Source organism: Acinonyx jubatus, chromosome D3, assembly GCF_027475565.1.
Source record: "Acinonyx jubatus isolate Ajub_Pintada_27869175 chromosome D3, VMU_Ajub_asm_v1.0, whole genome shotgun sequence".
Taxonomy (NCBI): domain Eukaryota; kingdom Metazoa; phylum Chordata; class Mammalia; order Carnivora; family Felidae; genus Acinonyx; species Acinonyx jubatus.
In genome coordinates this window covers 10420159-10447923 of record NC_069392.1, presented here as the reverse complement: position 1 = coordinate 10447923, position 27765 = coordinate 10420159, and the positions used below count along the sequence as shown (strand labels likewise).

The window sequence follows — 27765 nt, the reverse complement described above, 5'->3', positions numbered from 1 at the left end:
TCTCCTGTGGTCCAAGCCTCACACCTGGGCTTCCTTCCGCCGGCTGCGCGACAGGCACAGAGACAGGGCGTTTGGGCGTCGGTGGTATACAAGCGGGTTGGTGCCGTGTGCGTGGGTGTGCCCACACATACGCACCTTGGCCCACACCGCGAGGCGTGTATTTCAGTAGAGGCTCTGACGGGTGTGGCAGGGCTGTGTTACCCCATGGGCAGGTTGAGAGCACAACAGGGCAGGGGTTGGTGGAGTTGGTGAACGGTAGGCTGTGGGCCAAATCTGCCCATCGCCTGCGTTTGCACAGCTCGAGAGCTAAGAGTGGTTTCTACACTTGTCAATAGTTGGGGGGGGGGGGGACGAAAGAATATTTCATGACTTGTGAACATTATACAAATTCCAGTGTTAGGGTACCTAACGAGTTTCATTAGAACGCGGCCACAGTTGTTCATTTGCTGACTGTCTGTGACTGCTTTTCTATCGCCAAGGGAGAGGGTGGCGCTTACAACAGAGACAGTACGGCCCGCAAAGGCTAAGATATTTACTGCCTGACCTTGTCAGAAAGCCCATCGGCTCCAGTGTTAGGGCACTGGCAAAGCTGAGGCACACTGCCCCTTCCCTCCCCCCAAAATTAAAGTTCAGCTTCAGGGAGCTTATCAAGAATTTTACAATTAGAAAATCTAGATAGAAGCTGTGTTCATTTCAGTACATGTATGTGAGCTTTGGGTTTTATAGCTTTATAGTGTTTTGCGCGTGTGTGATGGTGGGGGTGGGGTGGGGAAGAGAGAGAGAGAGAGAGAGAGAGAGAGAGAGAGAGAGAGAGAGAGAGAGAAAGTGCATGCGAGGGAGAATCATAATCTTTTCCAAGATTTAGGACCTCCTACCCACTTCTTGTGCATCTATCGTATCTAGTACATGTGAGGCACATGGCGGGGGATTAGTCAACGTTTGTGGGATAAAAAAATAGGCTTCGTTCTCTCCATCAACCCAAATGAGTGATGCTCTCACTCATTTCACAGATGGAAAGTGAGGCCTAGAGAGCTGAGGACACCTGCTTGGGGCTCTTTCCTGGGCCATCAACAGTGAGGACAAGATGTCCTTTCTTGACTTGTGTTACTTCTGGGAGAAGTGGGGAACACAGGATAATGTGTCTGGTGGGGAGGCATTTTGCCCCTCCCTCCAGCGGCTTTCCACAACCAAGGTGCCCCCCTCCACCCCACAGGTTTCCAGGCCTTCCTCCCTTACTGGGGGGTCTTGGCAGGCTCCCAGGAGCCTGCTGAGGGATGAGTGGTTTTTTCCCTTTTCCGGCAAACAGGGGGTAGGTGTGGGTGAACAGCCCTGGGGAGGAGGCGTGGGGAAGTAGCTGAAGCTGAACTTCTGGGGGATTCAGCAAAGCTGAGCCATAAACGGGCTGCCATTGAGACTAAGGGGCCTGCTGAAAGGGGGAATGGAGGGAGTTTGGGGAGCTAGGGGCCCAAGCGGGGGTGCTGGGATTAGGAAAGGAAAGGGGCCTGAAACAGCGGGCCAAGGACCAGGGGGCCAACGTGGCAGCCTTGGGTGGGGTTATCCCTGCCTCCAAGTGCCCGTCCCCACCCCCAGCCAGGCCCTGGAAAATTTCCACACTCAGAGCTGGCTCTGAACCTGCAGAAAGCCAAACACCAAGCCAAGGAGAAAACCCACTTCCTCCTGATGTCAGACCCCTGCCCTCCAGCAGAGAAGGTTAGAGGATAAACCAGATGAATAGGGCAGGGAACGCCTAGCATTTCTCACTTCTCCATCTGGGGCTCAGCGCCTCTCTGGAAGAATGGGCATGAGGGTTAATGGTGATTTTCTCCACCGTCAGGAGAAAATTCAAAGCCCTTTTCACGGCTGTCCAGGCCCTGCTCCAACCTCGGCTTGTACCACTTCTCCCTCACTTACTGCACTCTTGACACAGTGGACTTGAATGTACTCAGCTCCTTCCTGCCACAGGGCCTTTGCACGCACGGCTCCCTCTGCCTGGAACACTGCCCCACTCACTCATTCTTCATATTTCCGTTCAAACATCACTTCCTGAGGTTAATCTTCTGTCACCCCCCATACACCAGGTCCATCTCATGTTCTCAGACCTGCAACCGGTTATCTGTGCGTTACGTGACTGCTTGCTCCCTGGGACCTCCAGTGTAGGTCCTCCAGTGAACCTCTGCCCAGGACCCGGTCTGTCTTGGTCCATGCGTTTTTCTAGTGCTTAGCACAGGGTCTGACGCCCAGTGAGATCAATAAGTGATTGTATGACAGCATGAACGAATGCCTGGCACCACCAGTGACCACACTCAATGCCTGGAGCTGTGGAATCACAGATGTGCCGAAACCACGTATTGTGAATTCATCTGCGTCTCCACACTCGGTGACCACTCTGTTAGCACCAAGCAATGTTCTAGTGCGTAGCTACCCACTAGAACTTTCTGTGATAATGACGGTGTTCTGGACCTATGCTGTCTGTCCAATATGGTAGCTCTGAGATGCACGTGGCCATGGAGCACTTGAGATGCGGCTGGTGGGACTGAGGAACTGGATTTTAAAGTTTAATTTTAATTAGCATACATTTAAATAGCTGCATGTAGTTAGCGGCTACCGTCTTGAACAGCTCTGGAGAGCAGGGAAGTGTCCTACTATCTCCGCGGCTGTTACGTGCGGTTCTGTCGAGCAGGGATTCGCAGGAACTCCCCCAAACCTCCCTCAGCCGGCCCCTGGGGTCAAAGGTGCCAAGGATTCTCTGGCAGCTTCCTTGAGGCAGGCACTCACCACCCCCCACTGCCCACCAAGCTTGCCGGAGACCAGCAGGCGACGACCCCCAGAGACCTCCACAGGGATGGCATGCTTCCAGAACATGAATGCTGAGCGTGGACCTCACCATTTTTGTCACTATCATTACCTATCACACGACCACCAAGACGGCCACCGACCTCATTCTCCCCATCATTATTGCCCCATCACGCTACCCCCCCCCCAAGACAACCACCAAGTCCACAGTCAATACTATCATTGACATCGCCACCGACACTGTCTCCATCACAGCCACCTCACCCCCTCCCTCCATCATTACCAACCGCCCTCACACCCATCCCAACACCACCAACACCTGGAGCCAGTACAGGAAACCAGCCAAGAGTGTTGGCTCTGGAACTCAATTGCCTGGGCTTAAATCCCCGCTCTAAATTTTTAAATCACTTGGTTTCTGTGAGACTCAATTTCTTCATCTGTAAAATGGGACTCCTAATAATAATAATAATAATAATAATAATAATAATTCAGTAGTATTAGGATCTGTGATTGTTGGGAGAGAATCCAATGAGGAAGTGCATGGAAAGCCCTTTCCCGGAGTGCTAAGCTTTTCTAGGTTCTGGGCTCAGTGAGCGCGATTTTACTCGATCCTCACACAGCTGTGGGAGACACTGACCCACCAATTTTACAGGCGAGGAAACCGAGGCTAAGAGAGGAGCTGGAGCTCAGCCAAGGCCCTACCACGCATAGAAGAGGCCGGACTGGAACCCGAGTCTTGAGCTGGACTAGGCGAGGCTATCCGTTTTTTGGGGGAGGTGAGCAAGGCTGGGTCAGCAGAGCAGCCTCCCAGGCTCCCTCCTCGGGGATGCCGCAGGGATTTTAGTATCCCACCACGAAAGGCGATGTTTCGTCACCGTGATGGTGACCCTGTCCGTCTCGGCCTGGCCGGCCGGGTGGGTGGGGCAGGGTGGGGTGGGGTTGCTCACCTGTGTCCTGCCGAAACTGGTGCATGGACTGCAGGTCGATGATGTAGGGCACCAGCTGGGTATCCACCTGCCCCAGGACCACAGAACCACGGGCGTCCTCCTTGAGCACGTTCTCGATGTGGTGGCACACGGTGGCCGTGTAAGGCCGCCAGCGGCTGTGCTCATTTAGCCACTCCCACACCACCACCCGGGCCACATTCTGCGGTGGGAAGCCTAGCCCGTTCACGGGCATCATCACACCCTGGCCTGGCCTTGACATGGCCACTGCTGCAGCCGCAGGGGCCAGGACCCCGAAGGCCTCCTTGCGAACCCGGGGTCCTCTGTGAGGCCCAGAGGCCCCAGTTAAAGGAGCGTGGGGTGGGGTTCCAGGCCCCAAGGACCCCCGCCCCCAGCGCTGTCTCAGATAAAGGGTGCTGCTCTGGACAGCAAACGTCTTTTTCAGGATGGGGAAACGCTGCTCTAAATTCCCCGGTCCCGGGGCTCAGCAAGGACAGCGAGGCAGCCGCCCCTCCTCGGTCCAGTCTCTTTCCTGCAGGTCTCCAGCCACTTCTTCCCAGCCAGCCACGCAGGGCCTGTCACCCAGGAGGCCCGGGCCAGCCCGCTGGCTCTGCGGCGCCCAGCCGGCCCTCTGCGCTCCCGACTGCGTCCCAGACCCTGAGCCTGGCTCCTGCGGGGCTGCTCGCCTGGCCTCGGGTCCGCCCCTCCGACGGCTCCTGCTGAAGGGGGCGTCCCTGTCCCCCCTGTTCCTGCTTCACACGGCGTCCTGGCAGGCCTGGCTGGCTGAAGAACACACCGGAGAGGGTGCGCCGCGGACCCCTGGCCCGCCGGCCCGGCTGCGGCTCCGGAGCTGGGCGGGGGGGACGAGGGGGGCGGGGGCCCGTGGGCACGCCCCACCCCACTCGTGCTCGCGACCTGCCGGGAGACAAGAAGGGGAGAGGGCCCTTTAAGAGGAGAGCGCAGCACCCCCTCCCCCTTCCCGGGAGAGCGATCGGCTGAGAACAATGGGGAACCGATGGGGGGGCTGGCAAGGGGGGCTTGAGGGGTCACCGCCCGCGTTCCCTCGGGGTCGGCCCGAAGGGAGGGCACGGGCCGCGGGCGCGATTTTCCGAGGCTCCACGCCTGCGGCGCCCCCTCCTCAGCTCCCCGAGCGCGCCCCTCCCCCGGGGCCCGCGCCGGGGCCGGGATGCAGGGCGCGCGGGGATGCGCGGGGATGCAGGCGCGGCCCAGGGCCCCTCGGGGGTCGCGTCGCCTCGTAGGCGAAGCCCGGGAGCCGGATGGTCGCGGCTTCCCGCCCTGAGGGTACCAGCGCCCCCCTTCCCCAGCCCAGCCCTCCCCCGAGCGCGCGGCCGGCCCCCCGCAGGAGCCGGGGGTGGGGTCCATAAGCGCCCCGCGCTCTCACCGCCTCTCCGCTGTGCTGCCTCCTTCTCCGCTGGCGCTTCAGCACCGCCGCCTCCTGGGCTCCCCCCGGAGTGGGAGGGAGCCGCGGTCCCGCCTCCGCGCCCTTTCCCTCCCAGGCCCCGCGGCCGCCGCACGCCGGGGCGCTGGGCTTTCCGCGCGGACAGACTACCCGGCCGACCGACGGACGCACGCGCCGGCTCTGGACGCCGGGATCCCGCGGGTGGGAGGTGGCCGCGGCGGAGCTCCGGGGAGGGGCGGGGAGGGGGCGGAGAAGGAGGAAGGGGAGGAGACAGGCCGGGCCCGAAGCGCCGCGGGCGCTGAGAAGCGCATTGGGGGGGGGGGGGTGGGGGTGGGGGTGGGGGGCCCAAATCCTTGGCTAGCCCCCCCCTCACTTTGGGACCCCAGGGGGTCTCCTGACCCCATGCGCGAAGCCAGGCTGGGAGAGGGAGGTGTCTGTGGGTCGCCTGCTTGAATCCTAGTCGCCTTCACGTTCCAACTGCCGAGTCCAGGGCCTGGCACCCAGTAGGTGCTCAATAAATGCTTGAATTAATGAATGCGATCTGCCTGAAGGAAGATCTTTGCACATTCTAGGGCATAGCTTTCTCTTCTCCTTCCATTATTCTGGGGGAGGGGAGCGGGGAGGGCTAACAAGGCCCATTGCAGAGCCGAATGGAATCTTTGCGGAATGGGAAGTGTACATACGGGAAGACTGAGGGCCAGAGAGGACAAGGAACACGGCCAGGATCACACAGTGGGTTCAAGCAGTGCCCAGACACCACCCCGGAACTGACTCTTCTTTCCCCACCGCCTTAGCTGGTTCGGAGCTCACTTCCCCAAAACACCCACCTGCTCCAGGTGAGTGGGATAGCAACAGCATCTTGCCCCCAAGAGGGGTTTAGGGGCCCCAGGCCGGGAGGCAGAGACCTTGGAGGGAGGTAAGATGAGGCCCTCCACCATCTCCTTCACAGATGTCTGCAAACAATAGGTGCTTCATACATGCTGGGTGAAGGTTGGCTGACTGGAAAGGAAGGCCAGCTCTCCTTCCTCTGGCAGGCTGGATGCAGCTGAGGACACGCATTAGCAGCGAAGGGGGTGGACCACCCCTGTGGCCTGCGGGTGTTTAGATTAGGGAAGATAAAGGATGTGGCCGGGAACTCCAGCCGGGGCGGCAGACTGGGGGTCAGCGGCCTGTTTGGGAGCCTGCCCAGAGCGGCCCACACTCCTCTTCCTCCCCAGGGCTGATGGCGATAAACTAGGTGAGGTCAGGGGCCGGCTGCTCAGGGGCGCTTTCCCAGAATCAAGGGCCGGTTCCCCAGCCAGCTGGAGTGACCTCCCCTCCCCAAGCCCCTGCTCTGTCCTGCAGCCCAGTGTCTGTGGACTTTCCCAGATCGAGTCAGTGACTGTCTGCTTGGGCCTGCCATAGACTAAAGGGAAAAAGCTCTCTGTGAGGTGCTGATGATCCAGGAGGATCACTGGACTCGGGGATTTAGTCTAGGGTGGCTTTATGGGGGTCCATGAGGGCCCCCCTCCCCCGTCACAGACCGACTGATGTGTCTGTGCCTTTTTCTGGGAAGCAGGGCTCTGGCTTTCAGAGAGTTTTCTCAAAAGAGCCTGTGACCCAAAAGATTCCGAGCTAGTGCTCAACAACCTTTCTGTTACAGAAGGGGATCTGGGGACCCCAGGGTGGGGAAGCAGCTAATTCAAGGTCATATGGAAATTTAGCAGCAAGTCAGTCGCATGACTCTGGGACTGTACAATGCTCTTTAAGATCTGATTGAATGCCACGTCCTCCGGGAAGCCTCTCCTGAACTCATCCTGTCTTCTTCTGTGTTCCTTTGCCCCTACCTTGATGTGACTAGTCTCTATCGCAATTAGCCACTTCAGTGCTGTCCCTGCTACAGGGAGACATCCATGAGCTCAGGGGCCGTGTCTGATTCGTCGTGTGTGGTGTGGCTGGTGCCCATTACATAATGGTTAGCATTTATTGAGTGGCTATTATGTGTCTGGCACTTACATAATGCTAGTCTTCATAATTGCCCCACAAGGTAGGGAATATTGTCCTCCTGTTACAGATGGGGAAAAAAAACACCTCCTGAAGCTCAAAGAGGTTAAGTGATCTGCCCAGGTTCCCACAGGGAAGAAGTGGCAGAGCTGGGGTTTGAACCCCAAATCCTTTTGCAACTCCCACAGCACCGCGCTGCCTCTGTGTTTGTTGAGTGACTAACGAACGGCATCCCGCTAAGGATCCGGTGCGTCACGGCCCTACTGGTCCCTCTCCGCTGGGCTGTGGAAAACCCGAAAGTGCAAAAGCCCTGCTCCCAGGGAACCCTGGGAGAAAGGGATTTCAAGGAGGGGAAAGGAATTTGGCCTTCTGGGAGCCACCATCCACTGGGGAGGTGGCTCAGACACCAGTGGAGAAGCCAATAGGACAAAAGCAATTAATCACAAGCTCTTTCAGGAAAAAAAAAATTTGTATGTATGTATTACATCCCTCGAAAAAGCATTCCAGGGTTTTCTCTTCTGCGTGTTTGTGTCTTGCGTGCTCACGGCCACGATCCTAGCCGAGGTCGCACAATGAGATCAAACTGAAGAGTTGGAGGATGTTATTCTGCCACTTTTCTAGATCTCCGAGTTGTACATCAAGTTTCAGGCACTTAGTTTAACCTGCGCATGAGGTTCACCACGATTTCCTCCTTCTGTGATAACTAGGATTTCAAGTTCTCCGACACAACCATGCTTCACCCTCACGGTTAAGAACCAGACGATGACTCTGGAGCAGGGCAGGCAGGAACTTGTGCTTTGCCTTTCTTCTTCGCCTTGTTGGCGCTCTTGAGAGCACCATCCAGGATGTTCTGGTGCACAGGAGGATGGCAGCTGGAGTTGAACTCAGTTTTTGTTCTCTCCGTCATCTGTTCATCCATTCACCCATCACTCTATCTATCATCTATCTACTTATCTATCCCTCCATGCGTCCTATTCATCCATCATTTATACATTCATCCCTGCAAGTCTTCCTTCCTTCCTCCCATCTTTCTTTCCTCCCCTCCTCCCTTCCTTCCTTCCTCCCTTCTTCTCTTCCTTCCTTCCTCCCTCCCTCCTTTCTTTCTTTCTTTCTTTCTTTCTTTCTTTCTTTCTTTCTTTCTTTCTTCCCTCCCTTCCTTCCTTCCTTTCTTTCCTTCCTCCCTTCCTTTCCTTCCTTCCTTCCTTCCTCCCATCTTTCTTTCTTTCTTTCTTTCTTTCTTTCTTTCTTTCTTTCTTTCTTTCTTTTTCCTCCAATCTTTCCTCCCTCCCTTCCTTCCTTCCTTCCTCCCATCTTTCTTTCCTCCCTTCCTTCCTTCCTTCCTCTCTTCCTTCCTTCCTCCCATCTTTCCTTCCTTCCTCCCTCCCTTCCTTCTTTCCTTCCTTCCTTCCTTCCCTCCTTCCTTCCTCCTATCCACCTGTAACTCTATCCATCTATCCACTCAGATATCTATCTGTCCATCCATCTGTCCAAAAATATTCGCCCTTGCCTATGGGGCAGACACTGGGCTATGTGCTAAGACACGGGAATAACCAAAACAGAATTGGTTCCTGCTCTCCTGCATCTCGGAGTCTAGGGCAAGACTGAGACATGAAGCAGAGAATCATACAAAGTGTGATCACAAAATTTTGCAAGAGCCATGAAGGACAAGTTCAGGATATCATGAGGGTCTCTCACAGGGGTTCTACCAGGTCTCAGGAGCCAGGGAGGGCTTCTCAAAGGAGGTGACATTTTCAGCTACTCTCTGAAAGATTCAGAGTCTTAATGTGGTTAAGTGGGGTGGGAGGGGGAGCAGAGGGGACACGGTTGTGCCAAGGCCCAGAGGTTAGAAAGAGCTTAGTGTGGGTGGGTTGCGATGTTATTTTAGACCAACAAGGGTGAGCAAGAGGAAGTGGCAGGGCCATGATGGAGGGCCTTGTAAGCCCCAGCAGGGGGAATTATGGGAGGGGAAGCCCCACCCTCAGAAGCTCTGACTTAGGTGGCCTGGGGGCCCAGGCATCAGTAGTTTGGGCCAATGGTCGTTTCCCTGGACTCAGGGGATTGAAGCAGAGAGATAAATCAGCCTTTCTCCAGGAAATTAATAATAATAATAATAATAATAATATTCCAATAATATCTAATATTAGTCCTCAGATCTTGTTTTGGGCCATCCATTTGTTCAATCAGAAAATATTTATTGAGCACCTCCTATGTGCCAGGCATGGTTCTAGGCACTGGGAAAAGAATGGTGAAAAAAGAGACAAAAATCCCTTCTGACATGGGGGTGCAGGTGGAGAGAGCTAGGAAACAAACACACAAGTAAAATACATAGTATATCATGAAGTGTAACTACTATGGGGAAAGAGAAACCCCTCTTCACACCGCTGGTGGGGATGTGAGTGAGTGTGAAAGCAGTCTGCTTTTATCTTTCAGAGCTGAGCGTGTGCAAATCATAATTAGGACCCAGCCTCCTCCCGCGAAGTATGCACCCCGGGGAAATTCTTGCCCGTCTACAACAGGAGACACACGGCAGAATATTTCTAAGGCCTCTGTTCACGGTGGCCCAAACGGAGAAACCTCCAAGCGCCCGTGTATGGGAGAGCAGACGAATAAATTCTCACAATGCACTATCACACGGCAGTCAAAACGAAGGGACCATCGCCCCACATCACGATATGAACGGATCTCTGAAACAGAACAGCCGGTGAAAAATGTCCCATCACATAAACGTGGTTTCCTTTTCATAAAGTTAAAAGCAACTCAAGTTCTCCACGCGTGTTTGCAATACTACATTATGAAAAGTAAACGTGGGAAGAATAAATATGGGATTCAGGGTGAGGGTTTGGGTGGCGGGGTAGGACGCTGGGATGGGGGACGTGTGGTCAGATGTGGGTTGCCATCGAGATTCCAGTTTTTGTTTTGGGTGGTGAGTTCATGGGTGTTTGTTGCATTGTTAAAAAGGATCATTAAAAGCTGATGAGAGTGGGTTACGAAGTCTTCTTGGATTTCGTGAAACACTTCAGTCTCCCTCGGGTGATACCACATACACAGTGAGCAGCTGAGCCAGAGAAAGCCCAGGTCTGGTTGACCTTGAGGCCGTTGCGTCTGGGATAAGGGGTCTCGACCCATTTCCGTTGTGGTGTCCTCTCGTCTTTGGATAACCTGGGGCAGGTGACTCCTGGCCACCTTTCCCTCTTCTCCAGCCCCTGGGCAGTCTGGAGGCAGGGCGGGCACACTCCATCCACCAGTCACTGTGTCCCCAGCACAGAAGGAAGGGACCCAGAGGAAGAACGAGGTCAGAGTCAAGGGTGAGCGGTTTGTGGTGGGAGGGCGGTGCAGCTCTGGGGCTGGTCCATCGGGGAAGGGAGCAGGGAAGAAAGAGCTCTAACTTTCTCCAAGACTCTAGTGTTCTTGGTTTTTTTTTTTTTTTTTTACCTCTCTAGAAACCGCCAGCTCCTTCTGTGGAGGAGAGAAGGGGAATGGCTACACAGCGCCCCCTGGTGGCCCGTTTTGGGCCGTTGCTCTCCTGCTGGAAGGACTCCCAGGGAATTCATTTTACCTGTTTTTAATGTATTATTATTGCGGTAAAAATGCACACCATAACATTTATAATCAATCATTTCTAAATTTTTTAAATGTTTATTTATGAGGGAGAGAGAGAGAGAGAGCAAGCATGAGCGGGAGAGGGGCAGAGAGAGAGAGAGAGAGGGAGATACAGAATCCGAGGTAGGCTCCAGGCTCCCAGCTGTCAGCACAGAGCCGGACGTGGGGCTCGAACCCATGAACCCCGAGATCATGACCTGAACCGAAGTCGGTTGGGGTCCTGGCAACCCCCACTGTACTTCCTGTCTCCACGATTGTGACTGTTCTAGATACTGTGGTACCGTATGTCCTTTCAAGACTGGCTTTTTATCACTTGGCATGAGGTCCTCAAGGTTCATCCCCGAGGTAGCCTATGTCAAGCTTCCTTCCCTGTCAGGGCGGAAGAAGATTCCATTGTGTGTATACCTTGCCTTTGATGTATCGGTTGGGCCGGGGAGGAATCCTGGGGCAGCTTCTACCTCTGGGTCGTTGTGAATAAAGCTGCCCTGAGGGCAGGTGAGCCACTATCTCTGAGACCTGCTTTCAGTTCTTTCCAATATACACCCAGAAGTGAACTTGCTGGATCATTGGTGCTATGACTGAACTGTGCTCACCCCCCTCCCAGGTCATGTGTTGAATCTCTCACCCCCAAGGAGAACGTATTTGAGACGTGGCATACCTAAAAAGGGGGTACTCAAGGTTAAATGGGGCCATGGGGGTGGGATCCTCATCAGACAGGACTGGTGGACGTTTATAGAAAAAGAGGAAGAAACAGGGGCGCCTGGGGGGGCTCAGTCGGTTAGTCGTCAAGACCGGCTCAGGTCCTGACCTCACAGTTCACGGGATCGAGCCCCGCGTCAGGCTCTGTGCTGACAGCTCGGAGCCTGGAGCCTGCTTTGGATTCTGTGTCTCCCTGTCTCTCTGCCCCTCCCCTGCTCACGCTCTGTCTCTCTCTCTCTCTCTCTTTCTCAGAAATAAATAAGAACATTCAAAAACAGAGGAAGAAACGGGGTTCTGTTTCCTCCCCTGCCTTCAAGTGGAGGAAAGAACATGAGCGTACCCCGCGAGAAGGGGGCCATCTACAAGCCAAGGGGAGACCCCTCACCAGAACCCGGCCACGCCGGCACCCCGGTCTCAGGCTTCCAGCCTCCAGGATGGCGAGATCAACGTCTGTCCTTTAAACCACCCAGCCTGTGGCATTTTCTTCTGGCGGCCTGGGCTGACCGATACGATATGGGGGTTCTGTCTTTAATATTTCGGGGAGCTGCAGCTACACCCGTCTTACATCCCCACCAACAGAGCACAAAGGTTCCCGTTTCTCGGCACTCTCGCCAACAACACTTGCCATTTTGTGTCTTTCGGTTTTTTCCTTTTTAAAAAAATAACTTTGTAAAAATGCTTATTTATTTATGGAGAGAGAGAACAGGGGAGGGGCAGAGAGAGAGAGGGAGCGAGAGAGAGAGAATCCCAAGCAGGCTCCCTGCGGTCAGCACCGAGCCTGATGTGGGGCTGGAACCCACAAACTGCGAGATCATGAGCTGAGCCGAAATCAAGAGTCGGACACTTAACCAACTGAGCCACCCAGGTGTCCCAGGGTTTTTTTTTTTTTTTTGATAGTAGCCATCCTGGTGGGTGTTCCAGGGAGTTGTTTCTCCCGACCCTTCAGTGAGGGCTTACTGTGTGCCCAGCACCGGGCTAAGTGCCTATGTCATCCCTGTCACGATCCAATCCTCACCGGACCCTGCTGGTGAAAGCATCAGCGCTTGTCCACATTTACGGATGAGGACACCGCGGTTGGAAGGGACAAGTGACTGAGCGCTATCAGCCAGCAAATGCTAGGCACGTCGACGGTTCGAACTTGGGTCCGTGTGACTCTCCAGCCCAGGGTCACGAGGACAGCTGGCGGTCACAGAGCATCATCCCTGTGTGGGCACCGCCCTCTGCTCCTCACAGACATTCCTACGAGAGAGGTGCTATCATTATCCTCGTCTTCCAGATAAGGAAACTGAGGCGCAGAAAACTCAAGGGCTGCCCCAGGGCCACATGGCCACTAACTGGTACAGCCGGGGTTTGAATCTAATGGCCCCTCTTGCGGTGACATGAGCGCACGGAGCTTCGCGAGTCTCGCCTACGAAAATCCAGATTTTCCCGAAGGAAACACGAGGGAGGCTCCGATGTTGCGTACGAGAGGGACTGTAACTGACCCGAGGTGGCTTCTGGGCTTCCAGGAGCTGGTACTCTGGTCCTGGGTTCCCAAGGAAAGCCCAGGCATTACATGAGAGAAACCAAATTTGAACCTGTCTGCCTACCCCGCCTCCCCCCCTTTTCGGCGGGGGGGGGGGGGTTTAACTTTTTATTTTAAATTCATTTGGGGCATACAGAGAAATTGTGAAGGATGTAATACATTCTTGTATACCCTTCACCCAGATTCTTCACATGTTAACATTTTTACCATATTTGCCTTCCCCCCCTCTCTCCCCCCCCCACCTTCAGCTGATTGGATCAGGCCCACCTTCATTATGGAGGGCAATCTGCTTAATCAGTCTACTTATGTCAATGCTAATCACATCTAATAATGCCTTCACAGCCACATCTAGACTGGGGGATCCAAACATCTGGGCACCATAGCTCCAGAAATCACAACCTCAGGCAACAGTGTCCAGAGCAGGAGGGGAGAAAGAAGATTAAAAAACTCTTTTCCCGGCCCGTCTCTCTCTTAATAAGAGGAAGACAGTCTTCCCAGAGTCCCTTAGCAGACTTCCCTTTCTGTTTAATTGGCCAAGCCTGGGTCACATGCCCACCTCTAGACCAATGACTGGCAAGAGGGCACTGGCTTAGACCAATCAAGACGCATCCCCTGGGACTGGGTGGATGGTTTGGGGAGCAAGGAAGAAGGGGGAAGTGACTGCCGGGTGGGCAACCAACAGTGCTGGCAGGTACTTAATGCTGTGAACTTCATCACGTACTTGGGGGGCGAACAACGGATGACAGCTGAACTTGGTAGAGGCAAGGGTCCCACAGAGGAAGACAAGCATGGAGAGGGCTGGCTTGGGTCTCCTCAGCGGGATTAGTTTTCCTGGCTTGCCCAGTGCCCTTGGTGGTTACCAGGCTATCTGGAGGTCTCCACCTGGTCAGGGAGGCGGGGCGGCCCAGCTGCAGACGAGGAAGTGGCCGCCACCGGCTGTTGTCCTCTCTGGCGTGACAATCTGATTCTGACCCACGGCCGCCCCGCCTGGGCTCTGGCCCTGGCACCTGGCCGGCCACCTGCTATTCATCTAGAAGCTGAGTCTGCAGGGGGAGACCACGGAAGACATATCGGGAGACTTTCCCAGCACGGAAGTGGGGGTGGAAGGGGAGAGGAGAAGGGGCTTTTGACCCCAAAGCTACCAGCCAGAGAGAGAGAGGTCGAGGATACACCGAAATGGGGTGAAAAATCCAATTCTCATTTACAGGACACTTTCCTTTAGGTCTCCCCCCCCCCCCCGCCCCTTCTCAAGAGCCCTGACCGCATCACAGGGTCCCTTCCACCGTGTAAGGTTGCATATTCATAGATCGTGGGGTTCAGGATGCGGACAACTTGGCCCCACTATTCAGCCTATCACCGTCACCCAGTGAGGAGTGGCTGAGACCTCTGAGCCCCCACGCTGCCCCCTTTTCCTTCCCAGCAGGGCCACCACAGTTTCCGTCACTGACGGATCCCACGTGGCCTTGCTCACGCCAGCGGCAGCGTGTCCGTGGATCCCGCACTTGCCATCTTTAGGGAAGGGATGGGACCGCGGGTCTCACAGTCTGGGGTCTGCGTTGAAGTCCTGGCTTCCACCCTTCCTCGCTGTGTGACCCGGGGCAAGTTACTGCACCTCTCTGTGCCTCTGTTTTCTCACCCGTAAAGTGAAAACACCTGTCCCATCGGTGTGGCGCGTGAGGACCAGGTGGCTGAATGAATGTAGGGTTCTCGGGACAATGTCTGGTTCATAGTAACTGCCGTAGGTGTTGGCCAGCTTTATGCACGCGGGCACTTACTCATGCAGTCACGAAAGCATGACCTCCTGTCACTCCCCATCTACCTCTGGGGTGGGCAAGTGTCAGGGTATTCAACCCCAGCTGCCACAACAGACAAATCTGGAATCACGGGGGCTGAACACACTCACGGCTTGCCTCTCGCTCGCCTGAAGGCTGCTGAGGGCGCGCACCCCTCCTCCCTCCGTGGACAGCACGCGTCCTCCGTGCTGGGCGCGGTGCGGGGAAGAGAGACACCGGACGGCTTTCCTCCATCGTGACCGGCTCTCATCCTGGAAGTGACACGTGGCGGGGGGGGTGGAGCCTGGGGAGGGACAGAGGAGGCACCTGATGCAGCCCGAGGGGACAGGAGGCTTCAGGGAGGAGGGGACTAGCAACCGCAGCCTTGGACAGAGACGCGTCTGTGATGATCCCGGGCGTGGCCAGGGAGAAACCTTGCAGGGCGCCCAGGTTTCTTCAACTTTCAGGCTGGGATATGGAATCGAGGTTTCGTCTGGAGAAAGAAGGATGGGGCAGAAGTGGGGCGATTCGTTGAGGTTTGGTCGACCTGGAGACCCTGGCGACCGAGTCCACTGACCCCTTGAACTTGGATCGGAAAACACATCTTTACTCTCATTTACCGCTAACTGCAGTGTGGCGTTTCTGTCCGCTACGGGCGACATAGCACAGACGTGAGTGTAGGGGGTTAAGACTGTGGCATCAGGGGAGATCGCAGATGGTTTATATCACATTTCGCCGGTCGGAGCCACGTCAAAAAAATACCGCGTTTACTCATCACTACGTTCAAATCATGAGAGTCATGAGGCTAGAATCTTCACTTTAGGCAACAACGCCGATGGTGGGGTGAATCGGCGGGGGGCCCTGGGAGCTGCAGCTGAGGGAATCTGCCGGGCTCTTGGGTGGCATTGGTGACCCCTGTGGGTGGGCGTCTTTCCCCGGGACGTGGGTCATTGTAGCTGCGGAGGTGGCCACCTGGCCCAGGTCGAGTGGGGGCTGCAGCCTGGGTTCAAAGCTCAGCTGGGAAGTAAGTTTGTTACCACTCGAGGAGAATCTGTGGCTTTTGATCACCCGTGGCCGTTGGAACCTTTGCTCGTGCGAGCGGAGATCCACAGTGGTTCGCTAGCCCCCCAAAGCGGGGTTTTCAGGAGTTCCTGCGGTCAAGGGGCTAAAAGCTTAACATCTGGAGGCAGACCGGTCCCGGGGTAACATCCCACCAGCCCACCTACTGGCTGCAGGCCCTTGGGCCAGGGAAGTGACTTCCCCGGGCCTCAGTTTCCTTGTTTTATTTCATTAAACTTTTTTTTAACGTTTATTTATTTCTTTTGAGAGACAGAGACAGAGCATGAGCAGGGGAGGAGCAGAGAGAGAGAGACGCAGAATCCGAAACAGGCTCCGGGCTCCGAGCTGTCAGCACAGAGCCTGACGCGGGGCTCGAACTCCCAAGCCGTGAGATCATGACCTGAGCCGAAGCCGGACGCTCAGCCGACTGAGCCACCCAGGCGCCCCGGGCCCCAGTTTCCTTATTTGTAAAATGGGAACGGCGGTATCCAGCCCAGAAGGCAGTGCTGAGGCCTTAGGGTGACAAGGCGCTTACCTCATTTCTTGGCCCGAGGGGAGCGGTGCTCGGTACATGGTGGCCGGTGGTTGAGAATGTCCTTTCCCCCGGGGGCCAGACAGAGCCAGCAGCAGGGTCCCTTCCCCTCCTGCCCTCTTTGCTCAGGCTTCATACTGCAGCAACAGAGCCTCCTTCTCCAGGCTCCTAAATCAAGCTGAGCGGTGAAGCGAGCCTGGCCCATCAGCAGGGACATTTCGACTCGGAGCAGCTTTGAGATAGCGGGGTTTGCCGATGGCGTTTCTGCTTGGGCACTGGGCCTGTCTGGGCTGTTTACTGCAGGACGCCTGGAGGATGTGAGCAGGGAGCGGGGAGAAGGACATGGAGCCTTCTGTTGCCTTCAGGAGCCCCGCAAAGGCAAGGGGAGGACAGCAGGGCTCCGGGAGTATAGAGTCCCCACCTGTGGGGCCCTGGGTGTGAGCCTGAGAATGCCTCCTGGCCACGACCTGGGCGGGGGCCTCCGGCAAGAGAGCAGTTCTGAGCCTCGGTTTCCCCCTCTGTCGGATGGAGGGAATGTAGGCAAGAGTCCAATGAAATGGCCAAGGAAGAGCTCCGTGCCAGGCACACAGAACACAGGAATGCTGGGCAGCTTCCTTAGCAGACAGGATGCACAGAGCTGAGCCCCGCGTGGCCTCGGCCGAATGCAGACTGGGGACGGGGGTGCGGTGCGGTGTGTTTGGTCCATTTGGCCTGCCTTGGCTAGGCCGCCCCCGCTGGCACCTGGGGGCCACCCACCTGCGTCTTCTCTCTTCTGTACCTCCGGCCGCAACCCGAGATTCTCAGCAGCTGTTTGCCACCTGCTAGTTCCCAGCTACAGACGGGGCCGGCTGCGGGGGGCCCCTCGCTCGGAACTGTATGTGGTTCAATGCTCTGATGTCCTAGTCTTGAAGACTTCATGAAGTCTTGAAACTCTTCATGTGTTTTGGGCAAGGGGTCTTGCATTTTTATTTTGCGCTGGCCTCTGCAGATCATGAGGCTAAGGTGAGGCTAAGGTGACCGCTCACCACGAGCAGAGCTAAGGTAACCGTTCCTTTGAGTCCACGGCTTCTTCCGCTCTCTGTGTATTTACGATCTTATCGGAGCAGAAGCTTCTAGATGGAAGAGCATTCACCAGTGACTGGAGTCTTAAGGAATTAGTCTGTATTCAAATATGCCCCCAGGCCTAACACTAGGATGTATCTGTGTGTTCAGGCTTACATGTCTCTCTCTCTCTCTTTTTTTTTTTTTATCATTTTTTAAAATGTTTATTCATTTTTGAGAGACGGGGGGGGGGGGGCAAGGGGAGAGGGGCAGAGAGAGAGAGAGAGAGACAGAATCCGAAGCAGGCTCCAGGCTCTCAGCTGTCAGCACAGAGCCCGACACGGGGCTCGAACTCACAGACCGTAAGATCATGACCTGAGCCGAAGTCGGACGCTTAACGGACAGAGCCACCCGGGTGCCCCCAGGCTTACCTGTTTCTAAGTGGGAGATAGAATTTTATTGGGAACATGGAGGAAAGAACACTTGATCCTGCCTCTCTTTAAGAGTTAGTGACGAACTGGGACACAACGTGGGTCGCATTAAATGTCTTCATTCTTGTTTTTCAAGACAGCCTCACAATCAAGCCTGTCCTCTCCTCCCCAGTCAGTAGGAGAGTTTGGGTTCTTGTTTCAAGTGGCTCTGTCGAAACAGTCTTTTTCCCAGTTGTGTTTGCATCTGTTTATTATTTTCTCAGTGCGGTAAAACAGACATTTCAGCCGCTTTCAAGTGCACAGCTACTTGTCGCGGCTCACACCAACCTCTGCAACCATCGCCTTGATTTCCAAAACGTTCTCGTCGTCCCAGACGTACGCTCTGGCCCCCTCAAGTTATAACCCTCATCTGTGGCTTCCTCCCAACCCAGTATCTACTTCCTGTCTCCGAACTTGCCTTTTGTAGGTATTGCGCGTAAGTGAAACCGCGCCACGGTCGGCCTTCTGGCCTATTCTGGCTTCGCCGACCTGGCGGACTGTTTTAGAGGGCCGCCTGCCGATGTCGCACGGCTCTGCGCTTCCTTCCTCCTCCGGCTGACGACGATTCCTCTGCATGGCGAGCCCACGGTGCGCTCATCTGTTTGTCTGTTGGTGGACACGTGGCTCGTTTCCACCTTTGGGCTGCCGGGAACCACGCTGCTGGGGATATTTCTGTGCGTGAAGCATCTGTCTGAATGCCCGTTGCCGATCCTTTGGGGCGTATGCCGAGGGGCGGAATCGCTGGGTCATGGGGTGATTCTGTGTGTCGCTTTTTGGAGAACGTGTCAAACGGTTTCCCCAGCGGCCGGGCCACGTTACAATCCTGCCAGCCGGTGCATGGTTTCCGGTTCCCCACATCCTCCCCTACACGTGTGTTTTGTTTTTGTTTCCTTGGGGTTTTTTTGTTTTGTTTGTTTTTGTTTTTGTTTTGTTTTGTTTTGTTTTTGTCTTAAAATTGTTTTTTGCGGGGGCGCCTCGGTGGCTCCGGCGGTTGAACGTCCAACTTCGGCTGGGGTCATGATCTCACAGTGCGTAGGTTCAAGCCCCACGTCTGACTCTGCGCTGACAGCTCAGAGCCTGGAGCCCGCTTCGGATGCTGCGTCTCTGTCTCCCTCTGCCCCTCCCCCACCCGTGCTTTGTCTCTCTCGCTCAAAATTAAACGAAAACTTTTAATAAAAATAAATTGAAAACATGAAATTGGGTTTTTGTCTTTTGTTGTTGAGTTGAAGTTCTTTATATATTGTGGGTATGAAACCCTCACTGATAGGATTTGCGAATGTTTGCTTCTGTTCTGTGGGTGGCCCTTCCACTCTCTGATAGCGACCTTTGATGCACGAAAATTTTTAAACGTACTGAAGTCCGACGTATCTATTTTTTCTTCGGTTGCCTCTGTTTGGGTGTCACATTTAAAGAAAACCATTGCAAAATACGAGATCGTGCATGCTTTAATCTGACAGCTTTATAGTGTTAGCTCCTAAAATCTGGGTCTTGGACCAGTTCTGTTAATTTTCGTCGATGGCATAAGATAAGGGCCCAGCTTCCTCGTGGTATGCATACCTCTGGCTTGCTCAGCACCCTGTGCTGAAGGGACCAACTTCCACAGAATGACCTTGGCACCCTTGTTGAAACCACTGGACCAGGGACCTGAGGGCTTATTTCTGGGCTCTCAATTCTATTCTATTGGTCTGAATGTCTATTCTTAGGCAAATACCACACTGTTCTGATTACCGTGGCTTTGTGTCAAGTTTTGAAATCAGGAAATATGAATCCTCCAACTTTGTTCTTATTTTTAAAGATTGTTTGGGCTATTCTGGGTCCCTTGAAATGCCGTGTGAAGCTTAGGATGAGTTTTTCCCATCTCTGGAAAATGTACCATGAGGATTCTGATAGAGATTGCTTTGAATCTGTATACTGCCTCGGGTAGTATTGTCATCTGAACAATGTATATATATTTTAAAAGGTGACCTGTCTTTTTTTTTTTAAGTTTAATTATTTAATTTTGAGAGAGACGGCGAGACGGCGAGAGAGCACAAACAGGGGAGGAGCAGAGAGAGGTGGGGACAGAGGATCCAAAGCAGGCTCTGTGCTGACAGCAGAGAGCCCGATGGGGGGCTCGAACCCACAGACTGTGAGATCATGATCTGAGCCAAAGTAGGATGCTTAACCGACTGAGCCACCCAGGCTCCCCTATTTTGAGAGAGAGAGAGGGAGTGTGAGCAAGGGAGGGACAGAGAGATGGAGACAGACAGAGAGAGAAGAGAGAGAGAGAGAGAGAGAGTGTGTGTGTGTGTGTGTGTGTGTGCATGAATGGGGGAGGGGCAGAGAGAGAGGGAGAGAATCCCATGCAGGCTCCACGCTCTCAACACAGAGCCCCCCTACACCGGGCTCAAACTCGTAAACTGCGAAATCCTGACCTGAGCCAAAATCAAGAGTCGGATGCTTAACTGATGGCACCACCCAGGCAGCCCTGTCATCTGAACAGCATTCAGCCTCCCAATCCATGAATACAGTTCCAGCAGTGTTTTAGGATCTCCTGCATTCACCTTTTAATAGGGAATTCTTAAAAGTGGGAAAGCCGACCAGCCTCAAAGACTTGCATCCCTGTTGGTCACACTCGAGGTCAATGGGAAAGGCGTGTTTCTCGCTCGAATGTACTGCACAGAATGATTGCAGAAATACCTCAGCGAATTAATTCAGTAGCGTCCGTCCAGTGTCCCTGTTTCGGGGCCATTGGTCGCCTTTCCCTTCTCTGCTCCTAGTGAGTAGTTAACGAAAGGGATGTGGAAATAACAGATTGTTTAAAGAGGCCTTATTGCCTGGGTCGCGGTTCAAAACGAACCTCCCTCCCCAGGCACTTTGCACTGGCGTAAAGCACACCTAACCGGTTCCTGGGACTTTCCTGCTTCCTGCCCGCGCGAGGTTAATTCTTCCGATCACCACACGATGGCAGCAAAGAGCAAAGGGTGCGGGAGCCGCGAAAGAAAAGGCGCGGGAGGAAGGAGAAGGAGGGTGAGGGTGTGAGCGGGACGGACGCCGCTCAGGGCGGATGGCGCCACCCGCCCCCCGCCCCTGGCCCGAGTCCCACACCCTGCAGGCCTGCGATATTGACCGGGAGTGTTAAACCGCCCCGTGCAAGTGGGTTGACACGTTCCAAGTGAGATCACACAGACAACTGTAAGAAAACCAGTATTTTCCTTTCGCAGGGGGAACGGAGGGAGCGGAGGGAGCAAGAAGAAATGAGGCACACATAGCAAGCCGCTCTCCCTCCCCGTCCTGGTGCGGGAGCTCCCCCACATCTGGTGTGGAGGGCAGAGGAGGAAACCAGAGGGGTGCCTCTCCCACGTGACCTGCCTTCCGGGGCTGCAGGCTGGGCAGGTACAGGCTGACCCCAGGGCGCCCGGTCCCCGGCTGCTTACCTGTCCGCCACCTGAGATGGCTTCGACCAAAACAAATCCCCGCAGATTCAGTGGCTTAAAGCCATGCGAGTTCATTATCTCACCGTCTGTCGGTCAGAAGGCCAGCAGGCCTGGCTGGTCTCTGCACTGGGTCTCCTAAGGCCGTGTCCCTACCTGCCGGAGAACCCGCTTCCAGACGCCCTCAGGTTGCCTGCTTGCAGGACTGAGGTTTCCATGCCGGCTGTCCGCGGGGCTCACTGGCGGCATCTAGTGGCCATCCGCCTTCGCGGACTCATGATTCTGCATCTCCAAACCGGCCACACGCACTCCCGTCCTGCTGCTGCTGCTTTAGCTGAATCGCTCCAACTTGGGTGGGAAAGGTGCTCTGCCTTTTATCTTTTGATTTTGAGAGAGAGAGAATGAGCAGGAGAAGGGCAGAGAGAGAGAGAATCCCAAGCAGGCTCCGTGCTCTCAGTGCAAGCCTGACGCGGGGCTCGAACCCGCGAACCGTGAGATCATGACCTGGACGGAAATCAAGAGTCAGACACTCTTGTGTCTCAAGGCTCTGCTTGTAGGGGCTCCGGTGATGAGACTGGGCCCACCTGAGCACCCAGAAACCTCTCCTCCTCTCAAGACCCTTTACTCAGTCACATCTGCGGGGGCCCTTTTGGCAGGCCGGGTTATGTATTCACAGGCTCCATGAAGGAGGGTGCGGACATCTTTGGGGGGCTCGTATTCTGCCTGCCACACGCATGCTGGCTTTCCCAGGCCTCCCGTGGTTTGGGTGGGGTCTGCTCTTCCCTCTGTCAGAGCTCACAGTGGCCCCCGCTGGCTCTCCCATTATTCTGGCCATCGCCGTGGCCAGGCCTTGGGGAAGGGTCCCCTTGGCTGACCCCGCCACCCCCAGCCTGCATACGCTCTCACAACAACTGAGCCCTTCCCCTCCTCCTGGCCATGACTTCCTGCTCTGGCAGCTGGAGCCTTGTCCCTCAGAACACGAGAAGTTCTCCCCTGAAGCCCCATCCCGGTCCCACAGCGAAGGGAAAGGGAAGAGAGAGGCCTCGGATCCAGCACATCTCTGAGGAACTCCCTCCGAGGCACGCGTGCCGGGTTGGGTTACTGGAGTCCTCCTATTCTGCTCCCAGTGCTTCTCTCCGGGTCTACACCCCACTCTGGGCGGACCCAGGCTAGCTCTCATGGGTCTACACCCCACTCTGGGTGGATCTAGGCCAGCTCCCCCAGGGCAGCCCCAGCAAAGACAGAGAGTAAGTTTTCTTCATCTTCTCCTTGTATGAGATTCACCGCGGGCACTGATATCAAGAAACAGAACGAGAGTGATAAGTTTTACCTACTCCGACCCGACCAAGCTTAGCCGGAGAAGCCTCGGTTCAGAGCAGCTGAAACCCTCTGGCAGACAAGGCCCCAGACAGTCCTTTCATCCGCAAATTCTCCCCATTGGTGGCCTGACTTGTGGTCTCCCTTTCACACTCTTCCCAAACGCTTCCTGGGCCTTTGGCCGTTTGCCCTGCTTGTCAACATCGCTTACTTCCTTTGGGGTAAGTGGGGGGCCTCGTTGCCAGGGAAACTGAGAGCGGATGACGGGCCTGGGATCTTGACCTTGCACTGCGCCTAACTGGATTCTTGCTATGTTCTTGGCTCATTTCCCTTTCACTTGTTTTTTTTTTAATTTTTAATGTTTATTTTTTAAGAGAGAGAGAGACAGAGAGACAGAGCACGAGCGGGGGAGGGGCAGAGAGAGAGGGAGACACAGAATCCGAAGCGGGCTCCAGGCTCCGAGCCGTCATCCCAGAGCCCCTGACGCAGGGCTCGAACTCACGAACCGCGAGATCGTGACTTGAGTCGAAGTCGGACGCTTCACCGACTGAGCCACCCAGGCGCCCCCGTGAGTTGCCAATTTCTGAAAAAAGACTTGGTGCCCTCGTTCCTCCCAGTGCTGACCCATGACCGTCGGTTTCTTGATGGTGACGAATGAATGCTCTCTTTGCTCTTAATGAACTTAAATGTCTGCTGAATGCTGAGAAGACATTGGCAGAAAAGGACCAGGGTGGTTCCTTCCTTTGGGACTCTGTGAGTCGCTTGCCTTATGGTTACAGGCCTTAATCCACTCCATGCCGACCGCTTAGCCCGAGGTTGTCAATGGTTCTTCATCTCTATTTGAGGGATTTAGGTGATGTACCTCTAGTGACGTCGTAAGCTCTGTGAGGATGCAGCAGGGTCTTATGGTCTCCTGTCTATGTCTCCAGTGCAAGTTCAGGCATCTAGAAGGGTCTGGTAACTAGCTGTAGACTGCGTAGGTGGGAACTCAGCGGTCATTCTTTCTTCAACCTCGGTCATCGCTCGTTCCTTTGCCCTTGTCCTGGGACAAGAATGGTGGTATATCCCAACACCGGCTCACTGGCATGACCGTCCTGCAGGTCAATCCAACTCTGACGTTACCTGGAGCTGGTGCAGACCCCATGGGGTAGAGGGCAAGGTCCCGGCAAGACCGCCCCCTCCTCAGATGCAGGCTGCAAGAGGCGTCCTCAGACTACTCGCACTCCTGTCGGACTTGGCCACAAATTCAGGGCTTTCCCATGACCCCCTGTAGGTTCAATAACCTGCTAGAATGACTCACAGGACTCAGGGGGAATGCCAGACTTAAATCACCAACTTATTATAAAGGATACAGACGAACAGCCACAGGAAGTGAGGGCTGGAAGGGTCCCAAGTGCAGAAACTCCCTTCCCCATGGAGTCAGGATGCACCGTCACCACACCCTGATATGTTCGCCAACCAGGAAGCTTTCCAAGCCTTGTTGTCCAGAGTCTGGACTGGAAGTTTCATTACAGAGCCACGATTAATTAAATCGTTCGCCGTGTGCTTGAACTCAATCTCCAGCCCCCTCTCCTCTTGGGAGGTTGGGGGGGGCGGGACGCGGCTGGGGGTTGCAACCCTCTAATCACATGCCTGGCATTTCTGGGGCATGGCCAGTCCTTCCCATGAAGCTGTTACCTAAGGGCCCAAACCTAGTTAGCATAAACTCAGGGATGGTTGGAAGGGGCTCCTTATGAATGGAAAAGACTCTCCTATCAGATAATTCCAAGGGGTTCTGAAGCTCTGTGCCAGGATCTGGGGACAAAGACTAGATACATTCCTTATTGTATGACAGTTAGTATATGTGGTGGTAATAAAACTTTAAGCGGATGGATGAGGTTAAAACGCTTAGACATTCAAGTATCTCTGAAGCTAAAGCCAGAGCATAAAGCCTTTAGATTTGGCAAGAAGGCACTCTTGGATGGGGGGAAATGTAGGCTCAGAAGGAAAAGACGATAAGCTATTATATATGTAAGGCAACAGTTATAATCCAAGCCTTTGGAGGGTTTAAAGGGCTAAAACAGACATTGGCTCACTACTGGCTGGGGAGACCTTCAATTCAGCAGGTGCAGCAGGGGTGGAGGGAAACAGACAAGAGGCGGGCAATGTGGAGAAGCATGAGAGCAAGGTCATGGAATTATAGGAACCGAGCGGCCGGTGAAGGGCTTCCTTTTGGGAACACGGAGAGATCCCCGTGCTAAGGCTTGAAAGAAAAGGAAGGAGCAACTTGGAAAACACACAACGGTTGACAGAAATATGGCGCCCATGAAACACAGTGGCTTAGAGAAATATGGCGCCCACGAAGCTGGATGAGAGCAGGTATTTTTGTTAACGCAGGTCACTTACAGAGCAAGAGTTCAGCAGGGTGACGCTATGAAGGACTTAGTGGTCTTGATTTCAAGAGGAGCCGAAGAAGCGAGAGACGGAGTGGTGGAGATTGCCAAGGGATTGCGATTCTACGCAGCGAACTGGTTCTTTGAAAAGCAGCTGCCAGATGACCTCTAGAAGTTTCTTCTAGCATTAGGGTTCCAGGATCCTATGACTTCTGAATGAGAACATCCGCAACTTCCTGGAGTCTGCGCTGTCTGGAAAGAAAGAAATACACATGCGAGAATAACACATAGGCTAAGCAGTTAAAAGCGTTGGTTAAAAGAGTCAGAAAAAAAAAGAAGGAAGTGTATCTGAGAAGGTCAGGATGCCCAGGGACAATTTTTGCGGACTGGCCGCAGTGGGGATCTTGATCACTGAAGCAAACTCCAGAGTTAGCTTCTAAAGCTGGGTTCTCACCCGGGGGGTGGGCATGTTGCTCCCCGCACGGCATGAGGCAAATGTCCAGAGACATTTTTAATTGTGGCCTCGAGTGGGTAGAGATCAGGAATTCTGCTCAGCACCTGACACAGCCCAGGACAAGTCCCAGTGCCAAGAACCGTCGGACCCTTAAATGCCAACAGTGCCGTGGGGAGGAGACCCGCTGGTAGGAAAGCACCGTGGGGCTGCTGCATGAGCCCTGGATGCCCTGCCTTAGGATTTCTTGTAACGGGAAGGAAAAAGCCAAACTGTGTCAGCTCCTGTGTTGGGCAATCTGTTACTTGTGGCCGAATGAATTCCAAGTTGCTATGGCAGGAGAAGCTCTTTGATTTAAGCTTGTCACAGGGTAATCCTCCGGATGACACTCCCTTTAGATTATTCTTACTGGCACTTTCCACGATCGTACAGGATATCCAGTCCCATCTTTGAAGCAGAAAGAGGACAGCCATTCAGTAGCTTCTTTTGCCAGAAGATGCCAACACCATCGGTCCCCTCCACCTACGTCACCAGTGGGGTCAGCCGGGTCCAAGATCACGGGCCTGAAGAAGACGCAGGAGCATTACACGCATACTTTTTAAAACCAGTGGCCTCAGGGGCGCCTGGGTGGCTCAGTGGCCCAAGCGTCTGACTTTGGCTCAGGACGTTATCTCACGGTTCATGAGTTCAAGCCCCGCGTCAGGCTCTGTGTCGACAGCTCAGAGCCTGCAGCCTGCTTGGGATTCTGGGTCTCCCTCTCTCACTTCCCCTCTCCTGCTTGCCCTCTTTCTCTCTCTCTCTCTCTCTCTCTCAAAACTAAATAAATATTTAAAAAATGTTTTTAAACCAGTGGCCTCAGAACGGGAGCCCCATTCTACTCTTAGCCGTAAAATAATGTGTCCTATGTTTTAGACGCCAGTAACTCAAATATTCTGATATAGCTCAAAGCAATTTTCTAGAATTCAATTACATTTGTCGGAAGTGTTTTGAAAGGTGTCACTCAGTGTACACAGGATGGCATAATATACACATTTCCTTCACGTTAGGGCAGTTGAAAAATGACGCGGAATTGAATCAATTGTAATGTCATGTGGGCCACACCCACAGGAGGCAGCCCATGGTATCTTGCTCTCTCCTTCTTCCCCTCTATTCCTTCTCAAAGCTTTTTTTTCTTTTCTTTCTTTTTGCGTCCTCTGTTTTTGTGCTCTGCTGGGGGCACTGAATGGATACACTAAGGTTCCCTGCTATTCTTGAAGGATAGCGGTCTTGTGGGGTACAGATCTGAAAGGGGAGGTAGAATCTGATGTAATAAAACTCCCTCTGGTAGGATGAATCGGCCATGAAGGAATGATAGCATTATTTCTCAGGGACACATTTCTACTTCCACACCTCTAAGATCTGCTAACGAATCCACACTTTCCCTTCGGCCTGGAAAGATGGACGCATCCCAGGCTCCTGGTACCTTGGTCCTTCCTTCTCTGTTCCTCCTGGATGACATTTTCTCCCATCCCCAAGGCCCGAGGAGTTTCTCCCCAGAGACTATGGCAAGTTCTGTTGGCCGGTACCTTTCCACCCCCACCAAACTCCCTCTTCTGCTTCAAACATGGGGAATCACGAATCATGACCCCAGGGAGGAGAATCCGGGTCGCTGAAATAGCATTGGAGGGAGTCAGGTTAAGAAAAGGAAGGGGCAGGGGGCGCCTGGGTGGCTTAGTTGAGCCACCGACTTCGGCTCAGGTCATGATCTCACGGTTTGTGAGTTCGAGCCCCGCGTCAGGTTCTGTGCTGACAGCACAGAGCCCGGAGCCTGCTTCGGATTCTGTGCCTCCCTCTCTCTCTTCCCCTCCCCTGCTCATGCTTTGTCTCTCTCTCTCTCTTTCTCTCAAAAATAAAGATTAAAAAAAAAAAAAAAAAGGAAGGGGCAGGGTTTGGAGCACCTGGTTCTCTGGATCTGGGTCAGTAGGAAGTTCCTCACGGTCTCATCCTCAAAGTTGTAATTGACCGTCCAGAAGACACAGAGCTGCTGGTATTTTGTGACCAACTCCAGGACCGTCCGGAATCCCTCGGCGGTGTCGAAATTCTCTGCCCCGCTCCCCTGCTCCCAGGCGTAGATGGTGAGCAGCTCCAAGGCGTACTTGGGGGGCAGAGACCCCTTTTGCTTCAGTTTCCTTTCACACTGAGGGAAGAGGGGGACGTCAGACGATACCGGCGAGAGCAGGGAGGTGCGGTGAGCTCAGCCAGCCTACCGGAGACCGCATGCTGATGACCGCTGGGGCCCCAGCAGGGCAACTGGGCCAGGAGCCGCAGGGCCCATGGGATGGTCTGGGGGAGGTCTGAGCAGGGTAGCTTTGCAGGGGCTCCCTCAGCAGCACAT

The 27765-nt window shown here is 54.4% G+C and overlaps 2 protein-coding genes across 2 annotated transcripts in view; both read right to left on the bottom strand.

The window, feature by feature from the left end:
- The window catches only part of DTX1 (deltex E3 ubiquitin ligase 1), a 34621-nt gene extending 29256 nt beyond the window's left edge, over nt 1-5365 (bottom strand). The window contains exons 1-2 of the mRNA XM_053205865.1: nt 5140-5365; nt 3741-4652 (exon numbers count right to left, since the gene is read on the bottom strand). Of these exons, the coding sequence (XP_053061840.1) occupies nt 3741-3999 (259 nt within the window). The 5' untranslated portion in view covers nt 4000-4652; nt 5140-5365. The remainder of the gene's footprint in view (nt 1-3740; nt 4653-5139) is intronic.
- A 17540-nt stretch (nt 5366-22905) lies between these two features.
- The window catches only part of LOC106982083 (2'-5'-oligoadenylate synthase 3-like), a 44113-nt gene continuing 39253 nt past the window's right edge, over nt 22906-27765 (bottom strand). The window contains exons 26-28 of the mRNA XM_053206473.1: nt 27329-27567; nt 25801-25954; nt 22906-25192 (exon numbers count right to left, since the gene is read on the bottom strand). Of these exons, the coding sequence (XP_053062448.1) occupies nt 25109-25192; nt 25801-25954; nt 27329-27567 (477 nt within the window). The 3' untranslated portion in view covers nt 22906-25108. The remainder of the gene's footprint in view (nt 25193-25800; nt 25955-27328; nt 27568-27765) is intronic.